The sequence below is a fragment of the Plecotus auritus genome (assembly GCF_963455305.1).
Source record: "Plecotus auritus genome assembly, chromosome: 2".
NCBI lineage: Eukaryota > Metazoa > Chordata > Mammalia > Chiroptera > Vespertilionidae > Plecotus > Plecotus auritus.
This window is the reverse complement of record NC_137771.1, coordinates 74,338,538-74,357,758: the sequence shown is the minus strand read 5'-3', so window position 1 is coordinate 74,357,758 and position 19,221 is coordinate 74,338,538. Positions and strand designations below refer to the sequence as shown.

General features: G+C 47.9%; 1 protein-coding gene across 1 annotated transcript in view; it reads left to right on the top strand.

Moving 5' to 3' along the window:
• Positions 1-430: 430 nt before the first annotated feature.
• BCAR3 (BCAR3 adaptor protein, NSP family member) overlaps positions 431-19,221 on the top strand; it is a 109,963-nt gene continuing 91,172 nt past the window's right edge. Inside the window, 2 exon segments of the mRNA XM_080655662.1 lie at positions 431-534; positions 10,220-10,547. Coding sequence (XP_080511788.1) covers positions 10,231-10,547 — 317 coding nt within the window. The 5' untranslated portion in view covers positions 431-534; positions 10,220-10,230.

Here is a 19,221-nt window from a genome sequence, read left to right as displayed (position 1 = left end):
GCCAGGTGTCTGCAGTCGAACAAAGCAGATCTGCTGGGTAATTAAATAACGCGGGGAAGGGGGAGGAGTGAGTTAGGCGGGGCTGTCTACCCAGAGGGGTACAGTGAGGAAGTGGTCTATCTACACTTGAGGACTAACTTCTGGGGGAAATACCAGGAGAGCTAAACTCTAAAAATCCCGGCAGAGAAGTGCAAGGCGAGGTCACCGCACGTACAAGTCGCAGGGGGTTCCGCCAGGGGCCAGGCTACGCGGATCGGCGCGGCGGGGTGGGGCCGCGAAGCCTCAAATCACCAGTTGAGGGCCCGCGTGCGCGCCGGCTCAGAGCCGCGCCTGCAGCTGCCGCGGCGGGAGCGCGAGTCGGAGCGCCAGAGCCGCAGTGCCGGGGCACGGGCGAGCTGCGCGGGCTTCTCGGCGGGCGCGCCCCGCGGACCATGAGCGACCCCTGCTCTGGGAGCAGCCGCGGCGCGGGGCCCGCGGTGCGGAGCGTCTGAGTCCCTGCGGGAGAGACCCGGGCGCCGAGCGCCGCGCGGGGAGGTGAGCCGCTGCGCGTCCCGCGGGGGTGCTGCGCCTCCTGGGGTGCCGCCGCTCCTGGGGTGCCTTGTTTCTCCCAAGGAGGACGGGCTGGGAAGTGTGTTGGGAAAGTTTAGGCAGCAGGGAAAACAGCCAGCGCTCCCACCTCACCCCACTCCCAACCCCCGGCTGCGCTGGCGTCCGGGGTCGGGAGTGGCCGAAGTGGGGACGGGACTTGCGCCCTCGGGGGCTCCGAACAGGCTGGGATTCGCCAAGTGGCCCGCGGCGGGAGGCGAGCATCTCTGCTCTTGGCTCTTCTGGGGCATCTTCCCGGGCGCTGGGGCCAAGCCTTTCCAGGCTGCTCGGCCAGCCGCCCCTCCCCGTCCCGTCCCTCTTTGCCCTGAGGCCGGCGAGGGTCAGGGGACGCGGGGCCCGGGGGCTCCGCTGGGAGCACGGGCTTGGGGGAGGCGAGTTTCTCAACTAATCTCTTGCAAAGTTTGCCAAGAAAGCGTAGGACCCTGCCGTGTAACTGTTGACAACATTTCCCTCCCTCTCTCCCTTTGTTGAGAAAGAATGAATAGTTGGTTGTATTGCTCCCTCTGCGTCGGAGAGGCGAGGCGAGAGGAGGGGAGAGGTGGGGAGGTGAAGCGGAGAAGGGAGGGAATGACGGTGGGAGCTACAGGAAGGAGGTTCCTATCAAACCATCTTTCCTTAGGGCTTCGGCTGCCACCACTTTAAAAGTTTGATCAGGTGTAGCCACTCACTCGTCTGGGAGAGATCGAGTGAGCTGGGAGGCAGCTGGAGAGGCGCCTGTTCCGTGGGGATCACGGCGGGTCGTGGCTGGGACTTGGAGGAGGTGGAATAGTCTGCTTTTGGTGTTAACTCGATTGAAGCAAGGTGCGAAGGGGAAAGACCGGCGCTTGTGTCTGCTTTAACCTAAAGTCATCAGCAGAGAGAGAAAATGAGCCAGACATTCAGAGATTCCTTTAAACCTTGACTCTTATCGTCCAAGGCTACGCAGATCTCCCCAAGGAAAATACATTGGCGGAGGGGAGGTCAGTTTGAGAGGGAATAATCTCCCTGCGTATTGCCAAGGACCAGGAGAAATGAGGGAGAGGGGGAGTCCTCGGTGCTGGGGGCTGGGCTCAGCAGAGCGGGGTCTGAAGTGGGAAAGGGCTCCCAGTAGATCAAGGGGAAGCCACAGAGCACGGGGTTGTAAGGGGGTATGTGATACATAAAGTAAATAACTTGCCATGCCAAGGGCTCCCCCACCCTCACTCCACCTTTCTCCAAACTGCTGCTAAGCCTGACATTTCCAGGATGACTAACCAAGATCTTGATCTCCCCCAGTTCATATAGAAAGGACTGCTTGTCCAATGCTAATCCTAACCTTATCATGTAAATCCTGTGCTATAGAGCTTGAAATACAATCCAGGGGAGAATTATTCACACTTCAATCATTTGGCTAGACTTCATTGAGTTTACTTCAAAAATAAAGGCATACTCTTAATATTTAAACTCAAGCAAACTTCACATTAGGTGGATAAGCCGCTTTTATCTGTGCCGTTGTTCCATCTCCTCTCCTCGTCTGACTCTGCAGAGAAGATATAAAAAGTACATATCCAAATTGTGAATTCTCTGCCAAGGTCATAATAAGGCAGTGGAAGGCAGTTTCATTTCCAGAGATTAAAATATACACAATTCTGGTCCTGGCCAGTGCGCTCAGTGGTTAGAGTGTCGGCCCACGCACCAAAGGGTCTTGGGTTTGATTCTCAGCCAAGGGCATGTATCTGGGTTACAGGTTCGCTCCCTGGCCCCCCCCCCCCCCACCCCCATGGGGGCATCTTCAGGAGGCAACCAGTGGTATCTCTCTCACATCTATGGTTCTCTCTTTCCATCCCTTCCACTCTCCCTGAAAAAGCAATGAAAAAAATATTCTCAGGTAAGAATTAACTATATACATGTGTATATACACAATTCTTAAAGCCCATATCAGATGACCATCTATGAGTTTGACTTGGAAATACCTCATATTAGAAGTAAAATAGAAAAATCCAAGTAAAATAGGAAAATCCAAGTATGTGAGCTGCTTATCTCTGCCTTGATTCCATGTGATCATCAGTTTCTTTGACACATCTTGGTAAAGCAAGTGAGTCAGGCTGCTATTTACAAGTATTTCAAAGCACAGCCAGATAGGTTGGGAGCTTGTCAGGCTTGCTCATGTCCTTACTGAGATTTCAGCTCTTAGAACATTCACATGAGTCTCATTTTCATATCAAGATATAGAGTGTTTGACCTTTGTATAATCATGCACCACTTGACAGGGATGTGTTCTGGGAAATGCATTGTTAGGTGATTTTATCATTGTGGGAACATCATATAATGCACTTTACACAAACCTATATGGTATAGCCTACTTTACACCTTGGCTATATAGTATAGCCTATTGCTCCTAGACTACAGACTTATACAGTTACTGTACTGAATACTATAGGCAATTGTAACAAAATGTTAAGTACTTATGTATCTAAACATAGGAAAGGTACAGTAAAAATACAGTATAAAAAATGATCCACCATTCATGGTAAGTGCCCTGTCCTTACCATGAATGGAGCTTGCAGAACTGAAGTTGTTCTGGGTGAGCCAATGAGTGACTGGTGAGTGGATGTGAAGGCTTAGGACATTACTGAACACAACTGTAGATTTATAAACACTGTACACTTAGGCAACACTAAACTTATAAAACAACACAAGATTAAACCAAGCGTACGAGAAGGTGATGTAATCAGGAGATAGAGTAAGCACGAGATGTATAGGCTATGCTGGTGTAACATGGTATACTGTTTTACAGCAAATTTAGGTTTTTAATAAGTGGAAAGAGTACACTTTAAAATTATAGCATATAATTGCATGTTCTATACTTTTATATGACTAGCAGAACAGGTCTGTTTACACCAGATCAACATAAGCATGTGAGTAACGTGTTACCTGATGATGGCTACTATATCACTAGGCAATAGGGATTTTTTAGCTCCATTATAATCTTACTAGAGGCCCAGTGCACGAAATTCATGCATTGGGGGGGGGGGTGTCCCTCAGCCCAGCCTGCACCCTCTCCAATCTGGGACTTCTGGCTCCTAACCACTCACCTGCCTGGCTGCCTGATTGCCCCTAACCACTCTGCCTGCCAGCGTGATAGCCCCTAACCAGTCCCTTGCCAGCCTGATTGACATCTAACTGCTCCCCTGCTGACCTGATCACCCCCAACTGCCCTCCCCTGCAGGCCTGGTCGCCCCCAACTGCCCTCCCCTGCAGGCCTGGTCCCCCCGCAACTGCCCTCCCCTGCAGGCCCGATCACCTCCAACTGCCCTCCCCTGCAGGCCCCATCACCTCCAACTGCCCTTCCCTGCAGGCCCGATCACCTCCAACTGCCCTCCCCTGCAGGCCCAGTCGCCCCAATTGCCTTCCCCTGCAGGCCTGATCACCCCCAACTGCCCTCCCCTGCAGGCCCAGTCGCCCCAATTGCCTTCCCCTGCAGGCCTAGTCCCCCCCAACTGCCCTCCCCTGCTGGCCATCTTGTGACAACGTGGGGGTGGCCATATTGTGATGCGAGGGTGTGAGGGTCAATTTGCATATTACCTCTTTATTATATAGGATGGGAACACTGTGATGTATGTGGCCCATCACTGGCTGATCTGTCATTATATGGTGCATGACTAAGTATTTCAAGATCTAACATCAGACTGTGTCAGGACACTATGTCTGTTTACTTGCACAATGGAGAGAGGTGAAGTCTGGTGGCCAAAGTCTCACCTGGGCTTTTCTTTTAAAGACTGCATACTCGCTCGCTTGGTGTGCCTGTGTGTGTGTGTCTGTCTACGTCCTGCTTGGTTTGGTGTGTTTACATCTATCGCTTCAGGTTAAAATATTTCCCTCCTCATCCTTCCTGCCCAGGCTTCCCCAGAAGTGGTGGCTTCGTTTGTGCACTCCCATTGTACCAGAGATACCATGACAAGCAAACAGACATGGTCCCTGCCCTGCCTGGAGGAGACCTGCTGTTTATTGAGTGCTTGCTATATGTCAGGGCTTTCCATACACGACTACATTTACTTTTCACAACAACCCCATGAAATAGTTATTGTTAATTCATTTTTACAAATGAGAAACTCAGAGAAGTTGAGTAGCTTGTCCCAGGCTATACAGCTAGTAAGTCAATGGCAGAGTAGGGATTTGAGTGTCTGACTCCAAAGCAAGCCTAGGTTCTGAGTCAGACCATGTTTGGTTTTTAAAAATCAAATAGTAGCCCTGGCCGGTATGGCTCAGTGATAGAGCATCGGCCTGCGGACTCAAGAGTCCCAGGTTCGATTCCGGTCAAGGGCATGTACCTTGGTTGCGGGCACATCCCCAGTAGGAGGTGTGCAGGAGGCAGCTGATCGATGTTTCTCTCTCATCGATGTTTCTAACTCTCTATCCCTCTCCCTTCCTCTCTGTAAAAAATCAATAAAACATATTTAAAAAAAATAAATAAAAATAAAAATAAAATAGTATATAAGAATCACATAATGACTAGGAACATCAAGACAGAAACATCTCCAAGCGGAGAAAACATGGAGCCAGAAGCTGGAGACTTGACTTCAGTCTCCTCAGTGCTCTTCCAACCACGTGTTCCCACCTCAAGCTTTCACGTGTGCAGAATCCCCCGCCTGCAACTCTGTTCTGCTCTTCTCTTCATTGGTTCCTTCTCTCTCCTTTTCCAAGTCTTATGTCATTCTGTTCTTTTCAGAGAGGTCTTTCCAGACCATCCTAATCTGAAATAGCTGTCCATCCTCAGCCAGCATGTTCTATCATTTCACCCTGTTTTGCGTTTAGTGCCCTTGTGACTGGGATATGACCTAGTTTGCTTTCTTATCTGTGTTGGTTGGACTCCCCCATCACAGTAGGCTCTGTAAGAGCAGTACCTTGTCTAGTTTATTATATCCTCAGCCTTGGTACATTGTAAACCTTCAGAGAATATATATTGAATGAGTGAACATTTATTTGCTTATCTGGAAAAAGGAAGGGGCTTGGTTCTCTGAGATCCCATCTACATATAACACCCTGAGATTCTGCCCTAGTGATCAGATGTGGTAAGTGGCTTCTCTGTCAAAACAGAAAGTACTCAACCTTGAACCTAGATTCAAACTACACACCATGCACGTCTATCCCTTGGGTTTCCCCCTAGGGTCCTGGAGTCTGGAAAAATGAAAAGTAAATAAAGCTCAAGTAAGAAATAGAGCAACCCAAAGGTTGCAAATGAGCTCCTCCCACCCATACTTCCCCTTCCATCCCCTGCCCCACTTTTATTTTGTTTTATTTTCAAGGCTATGTTTCCCGGCTGGGCCCACCTCCCCCACCATTGGACTGATTCAAACTTGACACAGGGCCCAGGGTTGAGCCAATCTTTCCAAGTGACTAGACACAGGACAAGGCTGTATTTTAATGGGGAAGAGTTCCAATTTAGAGGCAGGGAGTTGTAAAGGAGAGCTTGGCCTGTGATTTTTCAATTTGTCTGCAGCTGAGAACTCTCTGGAAACTTCAACTTGGATGATCTTCTCCTTCCAGTTGTTAACCTCTGCTTTACATCCTCAGGTCAGCAGCCCTTCCTCATGGAAGCTTTTCCAGGGCCGCTAGAGCCCGGTCCCCACTTTATGTGCCCCCATAGCACTGGGGATCACCAACAATGGTCATTGCTTCCTCCATAGAGTAGTAACCTCATGAGGATAGTTGACGCTGTCCCACACCCGGCACAGTGCTCACCACATAAATGAGTGTTAAATAGAAGAGTGAATGAACGTTTCTTTTGACTGAATGATACTTCCTCGTTGTCATTCTCCTCTGTCATCCAGGTAAAAAAATCTGAGCATAAGTTGCTCTGTACCCAGGAGACTCACTTATCCAGTGACTGTCAACCCTGCCTCCACATTGGCCAATATGGAGGCAGACTGCTTCCAGGGTCTTACCCACTGAGATTCTGATTCCATTGGTCTGGTTCACCGCAGGGTGTTGGGGTTTTAAAAGCTTTCTGGAGGCTTCTTAATGTGCAGCTAGGTTAAGGACCACCACTGTACATTTTCAGAACTCATTCCTTGCTTTGGTCCTTACAGGCTTGAGGTAGCCACGGGGAGAGAGAGCAGGGATGTAATTCATGGATATTGTATGGTTCCTGACAGTTTAAGAGGTGCTTTCACATCTGTTATCACATCTGATAATAACAAGCTAAGGGATCTACTCTCTGGTTTAAATATTCCCTTTATGTTGATGACTCTTAAAAATCTATGTCCTATCCTGGCTCCTAACTGCACATGCCAGTATCTACCCTCCTAGACCAAACTGTCCTGCTGGGACCTCACACAGAACAGCTCCAGTGGTGAGCTTGTTACCCACCTTCCTGCGGGGGCCCCTTCTTCCTTGGTGTGTTACAGCATCGCACCATCATTCCATGGCTGTGGCCCCGCCAGCCAGAGGCCTTGAGCTCCCAGCTCTTCACTCTGCCCCTCTTTTCCCTTCCCCTGGCCACTGCCCCAGGCCAAGTTCTTCATTGTTCCTTGCTGGCTTGTTGCCATCTGCTGGACTGACCTCTCTAACTCCCTCCTCTCCCCTCCTTCAGAATTACCAGCCACAGGCTGGAATCTGTCCTTCCCTTCCAGATCTTCCCCAGAAGTTACTGTCAAGTCCAGACACCTTAACAAAGCCTTTGAGAATCAAACTCTGGCCCTAAGCTGTGCTTATTCCAGAAGATGCTTCTTGTTCTCTCCGCTCCAGTGCCACCACGCCACTTGCAGTTTCCTGAGGCTGTGGGGCCCTTTCTGCCTTTATGCGTCTGCCCTCCTTACAGCATCCTCTTGGAAGGCTTTTCCTTACAATTTTCCACCTTTCACAGTCCTTCCTCTTCAGTGAGGCCCTTTCTGAGATCCCCTGTGAATCCTGTCATCAAAATTAATTGTTCTTCATATGATTCCATTCCTATGTGGGATGTAAAACAGAAAGCAACAGCCCAGCCAGTGTGGCTCAGTGGTTGAGCTTTGACCTATGAACCAGGAGGTCACAGTTCAATTCCAGGTCAGGGCACATGCCCAGGTTGGGGGCTTGATCCCCAGTGGGGGACATGCAGGAGGCAGTCGATCAATGATTCTTTCTCATCATTGATGTTTTTATCTCTCTCCCTCTCCCTTCCTCTCTGAAATCAAGAAAAAGTGTTTAAAATAAAACAGAAAGCAACAAATGGACAAACAACTCATAGTCACAGACAATAGTATGGTGGTTACCAATGGGTGAGGGAATGGTAAAGGTTTAGGGAGTCAAATATATGGTGACGGAAGAAGATTTGACTTTGGGTGGTAAACACACAATTTAATACACAGATGATGTATCATAGAAATGAAAAGTATATAATTTTATTAACCAATGTCACCCAATAAATTTAATAAAAAAGTAACTGTTCTTCCCTTCAGCATGTTAAGGGCCCCTATTGATGAGTCCTTGTTGATGTCCCTATATTATTCTCTCTCAAGGACTGGGGCTTACGACTCTGTTTCTCTGAGTGTCCTATAAGGAGTAGGCACGTACATGTTTGTTGAATTGAAAGTAGAAAGGGCAGGTGTTAATATCCCTCTATCGCCAAGAATAAACCGAGTGTGGGGCATTCTAGAACACTTTGGCTCAGTCTTGAAATCTAGATGGGTCTTGGGTAGGCAGAGAGGAAACAGGCTGCCAGAAACACTGGCGCCAGGGCAGCTCTTGCCCATCACACTAGCCTGGAAGTAGAGCTGGCCGACAGTGTGGCCCTCTGCACACAGAGGTTCTGTGGCTGCGCAGGCCTCCCCACAAGGCTCTTTGAAATGATGCAGGCCTGTCTGGAGAACGCAGGCGCTGATAGCTCCGACAGGTGAGCGTGCACAGCTGTGGGGTCTGTGTGCAGGGTGAGGGAATCCTTGTCAGTTTACGTCACTGGTGGTCAGTCAGGGAGGGCTAGGGAGTTTGGTTTCTTTTTTAATAATGATGTTTAATGTTGAGCAAGTGCTGACAGTGTGCCAGGCACCAGTCAGCCCCGGGCGGGGCCCCCAGGGGAAGGGCCCTCACCATTCTATTGTTCTGCACCCGCTGTGAGCCAGGCCTTCTGTGTGGTCCTAGTTAGACATGGAGCAGACAAGCCCCAGAATTACCAGGTTTAGCAGAGAACTGAGGCCAGGGTTAGGATGATATGAAATGAGAGAGGGGTTTCCTTCCACAGCCCCCAGCACTCACATGCCTCTCTCTGTTGCACACAGAAGCTGTGGATCCTGTGTTTTTGTTGTCAGTTGTCTTCTTTGCACACTCTGCCCCTTTGTCTCTTGCACTGGGAGATTCTGGGGGGCTGTGTTCTTGGTTGTCGTCAAGCCATGTCCCAAATCCCCAATTCCTTTGTGGAACTGACTCTGCAGAGGTTCTGTTAAGTGACGATGTTCACTCAGAGCTGTGGGAAGAGCTGCCTGTGCGGAGTGGGGGCTGCAGGGTTCGAGAGGAGACTGCAGAGCAGGGGATGCTCTGCTGACCAGCCTTGCAGAGGCCCGTGCATCGGGCTTGGCCATGCTGCTGTCTCCACACCAGTCTGCCTGCATGACTAGTGGGACACAGTCTGGATCCTTAGGACGCTAGGGACTGGCCCTAATTTTCCTTCAGGCCTGTGTTTCTTTTCCTCAAACGTTGGCTTTAAAAATGTCATATAATTTGGCTTAGGTCAAAACCATCGTTTGTTTTGGGGGCATTGCGGGTGCTGACGCTCTCAGGGTGCACATTTTTACTAGTGGTCAAAGCTGGGAACAATTGTCGGGGCTGCTTTTGCATATAACCTCAGGTATCATTTTCCTTTTCTTTCCATACCTCCCTTTTTATTTTTATTTTTATTTTTCTCTTCCCTTCCCACTCTTCCCTGACTATGCAGACACCCATGCTCATTGCTTACCCTGCCGGTGGCAGGCGGGTCCTGACCCCTCTCCCTGGGGGACAGTGTACATGGAGCCCCCACCTCAATGGCTTCCCTCTGCAGCTGAGCCCACTGCTGTAGGGAGCAGTGGCCACCTCCTGACCCCTGACCCTGGCCTGTCTTCGTTAATTAGAGCACATTGATTTATTTATAAGCACCAGGTCGTTGACAGAAAAATTGCCCCGTTGCTGTGGGTAGCACAACTGAGGGGCTGGTCTGGCACTACAGGAATTGTAGCAGCTAAGGAATTCCAACAATCTCCGCCTGTTCGCTCCGTGCCCACGGTGGTAGGAAAACGTGAGCTCGTTATCTAACGTATCTACAGCATTTTCTGTAACGCACTTGTTACTGAAACCTTGAGTCCCTCCTCAATAAGCTTTTCGTTAGTCATGCATTTCCATCAGCTTCAGTCACCTGAAATAATAAAACAGCTCATGTGCCTCCAAAGTCTCTGAAGTGTGTTTGCCCTTTTCCATTGGCCGACCTGCTGCCAACCCAGGAGAATTCCTCTGTAATATCAAAAAAGGACATGAGTAAACTTCCTGTTTGTATTAAATTTCACTAGTAGTGCCATTCAGTGTTCGTCTTGTAATGCCCTGGACATTTTCTTTTGTTAACGTGGTATATTTCCATTTCCTCTCGTCCGTAGGAAGCCAGTTCTTGGGGTTATCTTAGATTCATACCTTCACTCCTTTCATTTCCCTTTAGAGCAGAGAATCATGGCTGCGGGGAAATTCGCAAGCCTTCCCAGAAACATGTCGGTGAATCACCAGTTTCCCCTGGCCTCGTCCATGGACCTTCTGAGCAGCAAGTCTCCTCTCGCCGATCACCGCACAGATGCCTATCAGGACGTGTCTATACACGGCACCCTTCCACGGAAGAAGAAAGGCCCTCCTCCCCTCAGGTCCTGTGATAGCTTCAGTCACGCGAGTACCCTGCCCCATTCCAAATCCCCACGGCACAACTCACCCCTGACCCAGGACATCATCCAGGAGCACCCGCGGCAGGACTGGAAAGGCGAAGTCTTCACCTCCAGGTAACTTCTTACCTTTCATGAGGGAAAATGACTTGTCTTAAATAGCTTTTTAAAAAAGTCATCTTATGAGGGGAAATGTCAAACATGTTCAAAGGAGAGCATGTAGTTTAATGAACTTCCATGGGCCTATCACCCAGCTTCAACAGTTATCAACTCATGGCTAGCTCTGCTCTGTTTCCCCACCCACTTTCCTTCCTCTGGTATTATTTTGAAACAAATCTCAGACATCATTTTATTTTATCTGTGAATATTTTGGTATGTGTCTTTCAAAGATAAGGACTTACTTTAAAATATGTATATAATCATAATACTAAAAACTGTTAACACCTAAAATGAGCCATTTTAAAAAATATATATTTTTATTGATTTCAGAGAGGAAGGGAGAGGGAGAGAGAGAGAGAAACATCAATGATGAGAATCATTGATTGGCTGCCTCCTACATGCCCCCTATTGGGGATTAAGCCGGCAACCCAGGCATGTGCCCTGACAGGGAATCGCACGGTGACCTCCTGGTTCATAGGTCAGTGCTCAACCACTGAGCCACACCTGCCAGGCAAATGAACCATTTTTAATATCTAATATTTGAGAGTATTTTCAAAGCCAACTTTCTAAATCATTGAGTCTCTGAAAGAGAAGCAGAAGTTTGGTGTTGTGTTTTTTTCTTATTACAACATCAGATTCTAAACTACATTCATCCAATGCTAAAGAGATGCCAGGATGTCTATAAATTAGGACCTCTTTCTCCTTGTATTTAGTTGTAATATGATGAAATAAAATTTTGTGTGGACACATCATCAGGTCAGCTGCAGAATACAGTAGAATTTTTCTCCTATCCACCAGGATGTGGGTAAATAAACCTTATGATTGTAAAGGCTTCTTCTCTGGGTTTGTAAGGGGCCTGGCTGTGATTGGTTTCTGTTTGTTCGGAGCTCATTTGGAAACTGCACTCCTTTTCCTGTTGGAAGATAAGCAATCTGTGATGCTATTGGGCAAAGACAGGGAGTGGTTTCTTCTCTTATATTTCCTGGTGTCTCTCCTTTTGTCCAGTCCAGTAGCAAAGGAGGCCACTTTGATCCTGGCTCATTGATTTGTTCAGTATCTCTACATTGAGTACCTACATTAATTACAGCACTCTGATTTTCTAAGTACCTGTGCTTCACCTGGAAAACTCTGCCCAGCTCCTCTGGGTATCTAACTGAAGGGCTGGTCCAACATTGAAGACATTCTAGCAGCCAAAATATTTCAGTAATCTGCTCTTGCCCTTCTACTTGGTGGAGAAATATGTGAACTTACAGGATAGCTATGAGACATCTGAAACAGTTTCCTCCCAGAGCTCATATTCTAGTGAAAGACCCAGATAATAAATACAATTAAGTAAACAGTATATCAGACTATAGTAAGTGTTATAGAGGAAATAGAGTGATGTGCTGGAGATAGATTGGGACTGTGTCTGTTTTATAGGGACAGGTCTCTGAGTAGGTGTTATTTAAGCTAAGACTTGCATGATGAGAGAAGATAGTGTGGAGAACCAGTGGCTGGCTGTCCCAGGTACAGGGAGAGCAAGTGCAAGGATCAGGGGGACAAGTTTGGGATATTTGAGAAACCCTAAATGAAGCTGGTGTGGCCTGTGGCTGGAGTGTAGCAAGTTGGGAGAGAATAGTATAGATGCTGGGAGAGAGCTAGGCAGGCAAGAGTTTAGAATTAGTTTTAGTATTGCAGGAGTACAAGAAGAAATTAAGGAGAGGCCCAGGTATTCTCTGTAGAAAACATTAGAGAGCTCTGAAATGTTTTGACATCAGACCAGAAGGCTCCCCAGGAAGAACCATTAGAAGGCCTGGATGTGTTCCGATAAAACCTAGGTAGGCGACCTCCCACTCAGAGAGCCTGCTGATGAGAAGGTGAATGCGGAGACCCTGCCTGTACACAGCATTGCTCATGTCGCATCGTTGGAACGTAACAGGTGGGGTGCAGAAGGGGAGCCGTCCTTCCTCCCTCTCGTGGAGCTATGAGGCAGCAAAGGAAAATAACTTCTGGTCACCCCAAAAGAAGCACAAATGCCAGGCTCCACAATGTGGACTCAGAGCAAACTGTTACCCAGCTTCCTGTGGCCACTTTTTATCTTTTAACTTTAACTTTATAGTGAGCTGGATATCTACTAATTACCACACACAGACAACTCACAAACTCATTTCTTGAAGTTCTAAGGTCCTGGCGGGGTGCCAGCTCTTACAGGGGGACATGCCAGGGGCTGGGGTGGTCATGGAGCCCCCTTCCTCTCTTGAGGAAGTTCTTGATAAACATCCAGGGTCCAGGCTGTCAATCTGCCAGGACTTCAAAGCTTTTTAATTGGACAACTGACTTGGACGGAGAGGTCCCATCTCTGTAAAAAGATCTAATCAGGGGACTGGGCGCAGGTCCTGAGTTTGAAGTCCAGGTGGTGGGAGACTTAGCAATCAAGGCTGGCATGAGTTTGTTTATGACTCAGGGCTGCATTCGTCCTAAGTCACATCTTTTTTCCTAAATTTAAAATATCTTATTGTTAACGGCAAATACAGGAAGCAACAAATGCGTATCTTTTACAATTATGCTGAACAGGCATGTGGTTGTGTGTCAAAGGATCACAAAGTCCTATTCCCCACTCATCTGTCTCAGAATTATTTTTAATGACCTGACACAGTGATCGGCAAACTGCAGCTTGCGAGCCACATTCGGCTCGCGAGCCGCAGTTTGCCGCTCTGTTGACTAATGAGTTTGCCGACCACTGGGATAGGGGCTTAATCACAAGGAACAACAACAGCCTGTAATTATTGGAATCAAGAGTCTAGGTCAGTGGTCGGCAAACTCATTAGTCAACAGAGCGGCAAACCGCGGCTCACGAGCCGCATGTGGCTCGTGAGCCGCAGTTTGCCGACCACTGACCTAACACATTGTTTTACATCATCAAAAGTGATCCCAGTTTTGAGGAGTTTAAAGTTCCTTATTTTCTTCTTCTTTTTTAATCCCTTTAAGTAAACCTAATAAGATTGTAAGCTGTCTCCATTCCTTTCAGGAACAAGCCATGATAGAAACAAAGTTTGTGCGTGTGTAAAATGAGAGACAAGCAGATTGAATGAGAACCCGGGGTTCCAGGGAGAGGAGTTTGCCTAAGGTGCCACAGGGAGCTACCGGGAGAGGGGACAGCATTTCTATTCCTAACTCATCACTTACAGCCTAGATTACAGGGGTGGGCAAACTTTTTGACTCGAGGGCCACAATGGGTTCTTAAACTGGACCGGAGGGCCGGAACAAAAGCATGGATGGAGTGTTTGTGTGAACTAATATAAATTCAAAGTAAAGGAGCGGAGGGGAGAGCAAGAGAACCGGATAGAACAGCTGGGGGATCCGGCCCGCGGGCTGTAGTTTGCCCACGGCTGGCCTAGAAGGAGCTGTGACACTCACCGCCCACTGCTCCAGCTCACTCAGCCCGGGAAGCTGGGAGCCATGTCTGCTTGAAAGTTAGAGTTTTGGATCTCTGTCTTCAGGGACCGAAGACTGATTAGGTCTACCTATAATGGGAATATTGATATTTTACAGGGTTTGCTTCCAGGAAACTTTTTTGGCCTTACTTGCTTCTTTTCATAGTGAATTTAGGCATTCATTTCATGACTTGCCTGGATGTCAAATATGAAAACCTCCCTTTGTGTCACATTTGGTGCTGGCATGATGATAGTAGGGCCGTCACAAGGAGCCTGGACTCGCTCCTCAGGTGTACCCGCCTCCATTCAGAGGGAACTCTCCAAGCAGCACTCCTGGTCTTGTGAAATACTCTGAATATTCATATTTTTTATGTTACTATGTATTGGCTATGCAAGTTTGCTCTTTTCCCGACAGGTATGCCTGCCTTATTAATCATTAAAAAGTCACTTTTATTATACTTGACTATTAATTGACTACCCACCCCGTGAGATCCTGAGCAAAGCAGAGGAAGTTTCCCCTTTGACTTAAAACTTTGCATTATTAAACTGCAATATAAACATGTCATGTTCACATGAATTATTATCTCTTCCACTTTATAGTTTTAAAATGTCTTAAAGCACATATTCACAAATTCTCTTGCTTGGACATCCTAACTCTGTGTGAGAGACACAGCACATTTTATCATGATCGTGGTGCCCAGGGCTCCGGCCTCCCCTTGGGGAGAATGAAGCCTCAGTCACCGAGAGCCAGGCAGCAGGCAGGCCCGGGAGGGGAGTTGGTCTCCTCCCGCGGAGACTGTACCTCTTGGCTTTGTTGTTGTCTTGGCTGCCCTTGGAGGTACTTGTGGTTTTGAAAGGTGGCCAAAGCGAGAAGCCAGGGGCTCTTAAACCTGCTGCTTGATGTCACAGACGGAGCCTTTGTTCGCAGGCAGAGCAAGCCTTCTCCGACAGGTCTGCAGACAGGATTTCCTCTTGACATTAGCGTTGTTCGCTGGTATCCCTTTGATTCATTTATCTTCAAGGATGAATTTTTATTTGAATCTGGGACCTTCCCTGGACCGAGAGGGCACCGCTTCCTGTTGTTGGATATCTGTGTTGCTGGGATAACTGAGGATCAACGCTCAGGGATGTTCTGGGTCCTTTTCCCGCCTGTGGGTACGTGGAGGCACGCATTCCTGGGAACAGCTGCGGAGTGCCTAATTCCCTCTGCCCCTTGGGCTGTGGGAGCATGTGGCCGGACAATGTGATGTTTCATTCATTTGCATGAATGGAGCTGACTGACTAGTCACAAGTGTTTTAACCGACGGGGCCAGGAAGTCTGCAGAATTATCCCAAGTTAAAATCTGGTAGTAAGTAACCTACCATGTCACAGTGTCAACTCTTCAAAGCCGAAGCAAAGGAGTAAGGCACGGGATCCGTGCAAACTCTTCTCTAAACATGGATGTACAGGCCTCGCTCTGGGCTGTGTCAGCGCCGTCATGTGAAAAATCGTTTCATTTGTTCCTCTTCAGAGCCACCAAGTTCTATGACTACTGCTTTCTCCTCAACGAAGCAAGTTCCCCCAGACATGCAAATAAATCAGTCTTTTGGTTCAGAGTTAATCAGAAGGATCTAAATGTGAAGATCCACATGCAAACACCTGCATTTTATTTATACGTGGGCATGTCTGCTCTCTGCAAATTGGAAGTTTTTCGTGAATAGAAGAAAAGTTGGGTTTAGAGTTGAAAAAAGCCTATTTAATAGATTAATAGATTCTATTTAATGGAAGGTCATCGAATGAATTAGCAGAATGGTAATGGCTTAACAGCCAAGAATGTATCTATGAAGTAATGGTCCATGTGTTGAATTTTTATTCTTAAAATTTCAAAGTTGAGTTTTACTAACATTTTGAAATGCCCCATGGTGTTTGAATGCAACTGTCTTGGATGGGTTAGTGAATTCTGAAGAATGTGCATGTCCAGGCCCCCGTGCCCATGGTGTGCTGAGGCAGGAGCAGCTGGGTCAGGGGCGAGCTCGGCCCCTGCTGGGCATCGTGCTCATCCCAGGGTTGAGGGAGCCCAGAAAATGGGAAATGCCTGTGTGTCCTCCAGCTGCCCGCTGTGGTCCTAACCCTCTACTGACAGGGATGATTTGAACCTAAAGGCTGGGGTCTGTGCATTCTCAGCTGTTCTTCTGGGGAAAATGAAAGGATTTAAAAAAAACAAAACTGACTGCAAACCACAACCAAGAAAACAATCAGAGATTACATAATGTCGTCATGCCCAACATTTTTTTCTGGGTTCTACCTTCCAACTCCCAACACACACCTTAGACAGACCTGCTTTAAATCATGATTTTTCAGGCCTCCTACAAGCTCTTTGGGAAAGGTTGGGTTTTTTAGTCTTCTGAGAGTCAGAAACTATGAGAGTTTTTTGCATCCCTCAGTACCTAATAAAACGTATTGTAAGCTGAAGGTGCTGTGTAGGTACAAATTATTTGTGCTCTTATTACATGTGGGTTTGGGTTCCATCCCAGACTAGTCAGAAGGATGGAAGCTGGAGAAGTTGTAGTTGCTGTTGCTGATTGGAAGGAGACCACAGCCATGGGCTTGGGACTGCAGCCACAGGACCGATAAGCCCTCAGGCCACCCTGCTGTTCACAGCTCTGTAGTGCTGTCACCACCCAGTCTGCCCCTGAGAGACTGGCTGTTGGATTGGATGCAGAATTTCAAGCTCTTCTTGGAGGTCTCAAAGATAAGCACTTGTGGTCTTCTGGTTTTAAGTGTTGTGCCGTTATTTACAAATTATAGAAGTCTGAGAAACCTTTCATAATGGACCCAATCTTGGGCAGCCTGGGCTATCTGTGGTCCAGATTCACCTGCAAACATAGTGTCCAAAGGTAAGATAACTCCAGCTGTGGGGAAAGGGAGAAATGCAATGCATGCAACCCAGAGGTCTCGGTTCATGTCCCTGCCTTTCCACTTAGTAGATGTGTGAACTAGGGCAAGTTCTAAACTATAAAGTGGGGGTGAAATACCCCCGTCTGAGAAGTGTTGCACTACATATGAAGGCTCCACTGAATGTCAGCACTGACTTTCACACGAGTTTTCCGAGGTCTGGGTGGAGCAGGTCACTGCTCTCAGCTCCCACCTGGTCACCAGTTTATCCTTCTCCTGCCCCAACTCTGCTGAGTGACACCTGACCGTGAAGGCCTCGGTGCCTTGGCTGGGACACTGATGTGGCCACGGCTATCAGAGAAAGCTGCCAGTGACCTTGACTCTGATTCCTGCAACCAAACCTGGTAGCCTTGTGACCTTGCATAATAAGCTACTATACGTTTCTGAGTCTCCATGTCCTCAAAGGCTAGCATTAAGGTCAAGTACAATCCCACGTGAAGGCACCTGGCATGAAGAAAGGGCTCACATGTTGGTTTTCATCCTTCCTTCCTCCTGGAAAGCTGGAGCTGGGAGGCTCCTAATCCTCAAGTGTAACCTGAGATCACGTTCAATGGGGTGGGGGGGCCCTCCTGGGGAAGAAGGTTTCCCACATGTTGACGGAGTCTGGCAGGAATGCTCAACGGAGTCTGCCCTAAGCTGCCCTACAGCAGTGCGTCTTGGCCACCACTTGTGATTACAGGTATAACCACCTTGCTCTGCACTGAAAGACCAGCACACCATTGTGCTAAGACTCAAAACAGAGCCTGTTTTCAGTGGTCTGGCCCAGCCCTTGCTCGCTCGTCCTTGTTCTTAATGTCAGTGTCTTCACTGTTTATTCTTCAGTGAATGTTTATTGAGCTTATTTTGTGTCGGGCATTGTGCTGGGTACCAAGTTCCCATGGAGAATGAAATAGATGTGGGCCCTGTCCTTAGGGAGTGCCCAGATTAGGGGGCACACAGACAAACACATCAACAAATACTTAACAAAAGGAGGGGGTACGAGGAAGGTGACATCAGAGAGCCCCTTGGATTTGGGGGACGGAAGGCCTCTCTGGTGGAGGAAACATTTAAAGATTTAACTTAAAAAGAGAATGCAAAAATACTTCATTAATATTTTTTATGTTACTATGTATTGAGATGATAATTTTGAAATAGGTTAAAGAAAATATTTAAGTTAATTTCACCTATTTCTTTTCAATGGCTACCAGAAAATTTAAAATTACATTGTATTTCTATTAGACAGCACTGGTCTAGACCTTGCTAAGGAGTTTAGGTTTTCTCCCTGGGGAAAAGGGAAACATTGAAAGGGTGTACATAAGGGAATAGTCGGATCCCATTTAGTTTTTAGAAGATTATTTGGTCTCTCTGTGAAGAATTGATTGATGGGGGAAGAGGGGCTGGAGGGAGGGCAGGAGGTGATCCCAAAAGTGCAGGGAACAGATGGTGGTGGCTCCAGGATGGTGGTGGAGGAGGTGAAGGTGGGGGATTCAAGTCGAGTCTGCTGACTTACTGAGGGCTGGATGTGGTGGGGTGGCTGGGCAGCTGAGTGTGTGGGGTGGGCTGTTCACTGTGATGGGGAAGATTGGGAAGGGAGCAGGGCTTCACTGGGTTGGTTGGCTGCTTTTTCTTGGGGGAGGAACGATAGTAGGTGGCAGAGATTCGAGACCTGTTTTGGGTGTGCTGGTTTGACATGCATGCAGGTCTACGTGGAGATGTGCACCACCCCTTGGTAGTATGTGCCTGGAGCTCTGAGAGGTCTGAGTAAAAGTTATAAAGTTAGGGGCCTGCGTAGAAATGAAATGGGTGCCATCACCAAGGGAGAGATTGTAAAGCATAAGGGAAGGACTGTAGGGCCAGCCTGGGCTCCCCTTCCAGGGTGTCAGCGGAGGAGGCTGAGCATTTGGTCTGGTGGGGAGCAGAGAAATGAGGCAGGAGCTGCTTTGTTGTTCAAAGGAAGGCTTTTGTTTCCTTTTTTTTTTTTTTTTTTTTAGATGAGAGACAAAATTCAATATGAAAAGATCGTAAGCATGTAATAAAGCAAAGCACTTTTTTTTTCATTTCATATACTTGATTTTTTTAATACAGTGTTTTGGTTTAATTAAAGCAGACACATCCCCAGGGCTCCCCTCCCTGTGGCCTGTCAGCAGCATGGTGATTGTGTTCCTAAGGACACTATGGACAGCAGAGCTGAATGGACAGCTGCGGTTGGCATCCAGGCTTTTGCCTGCGGGGTGACGGCTGCTTTTCCAAGGTTTTGGGGAGCAGCCACCTGGAGGCGGGGTGCCTGCCCTGGAAGACAGATCTA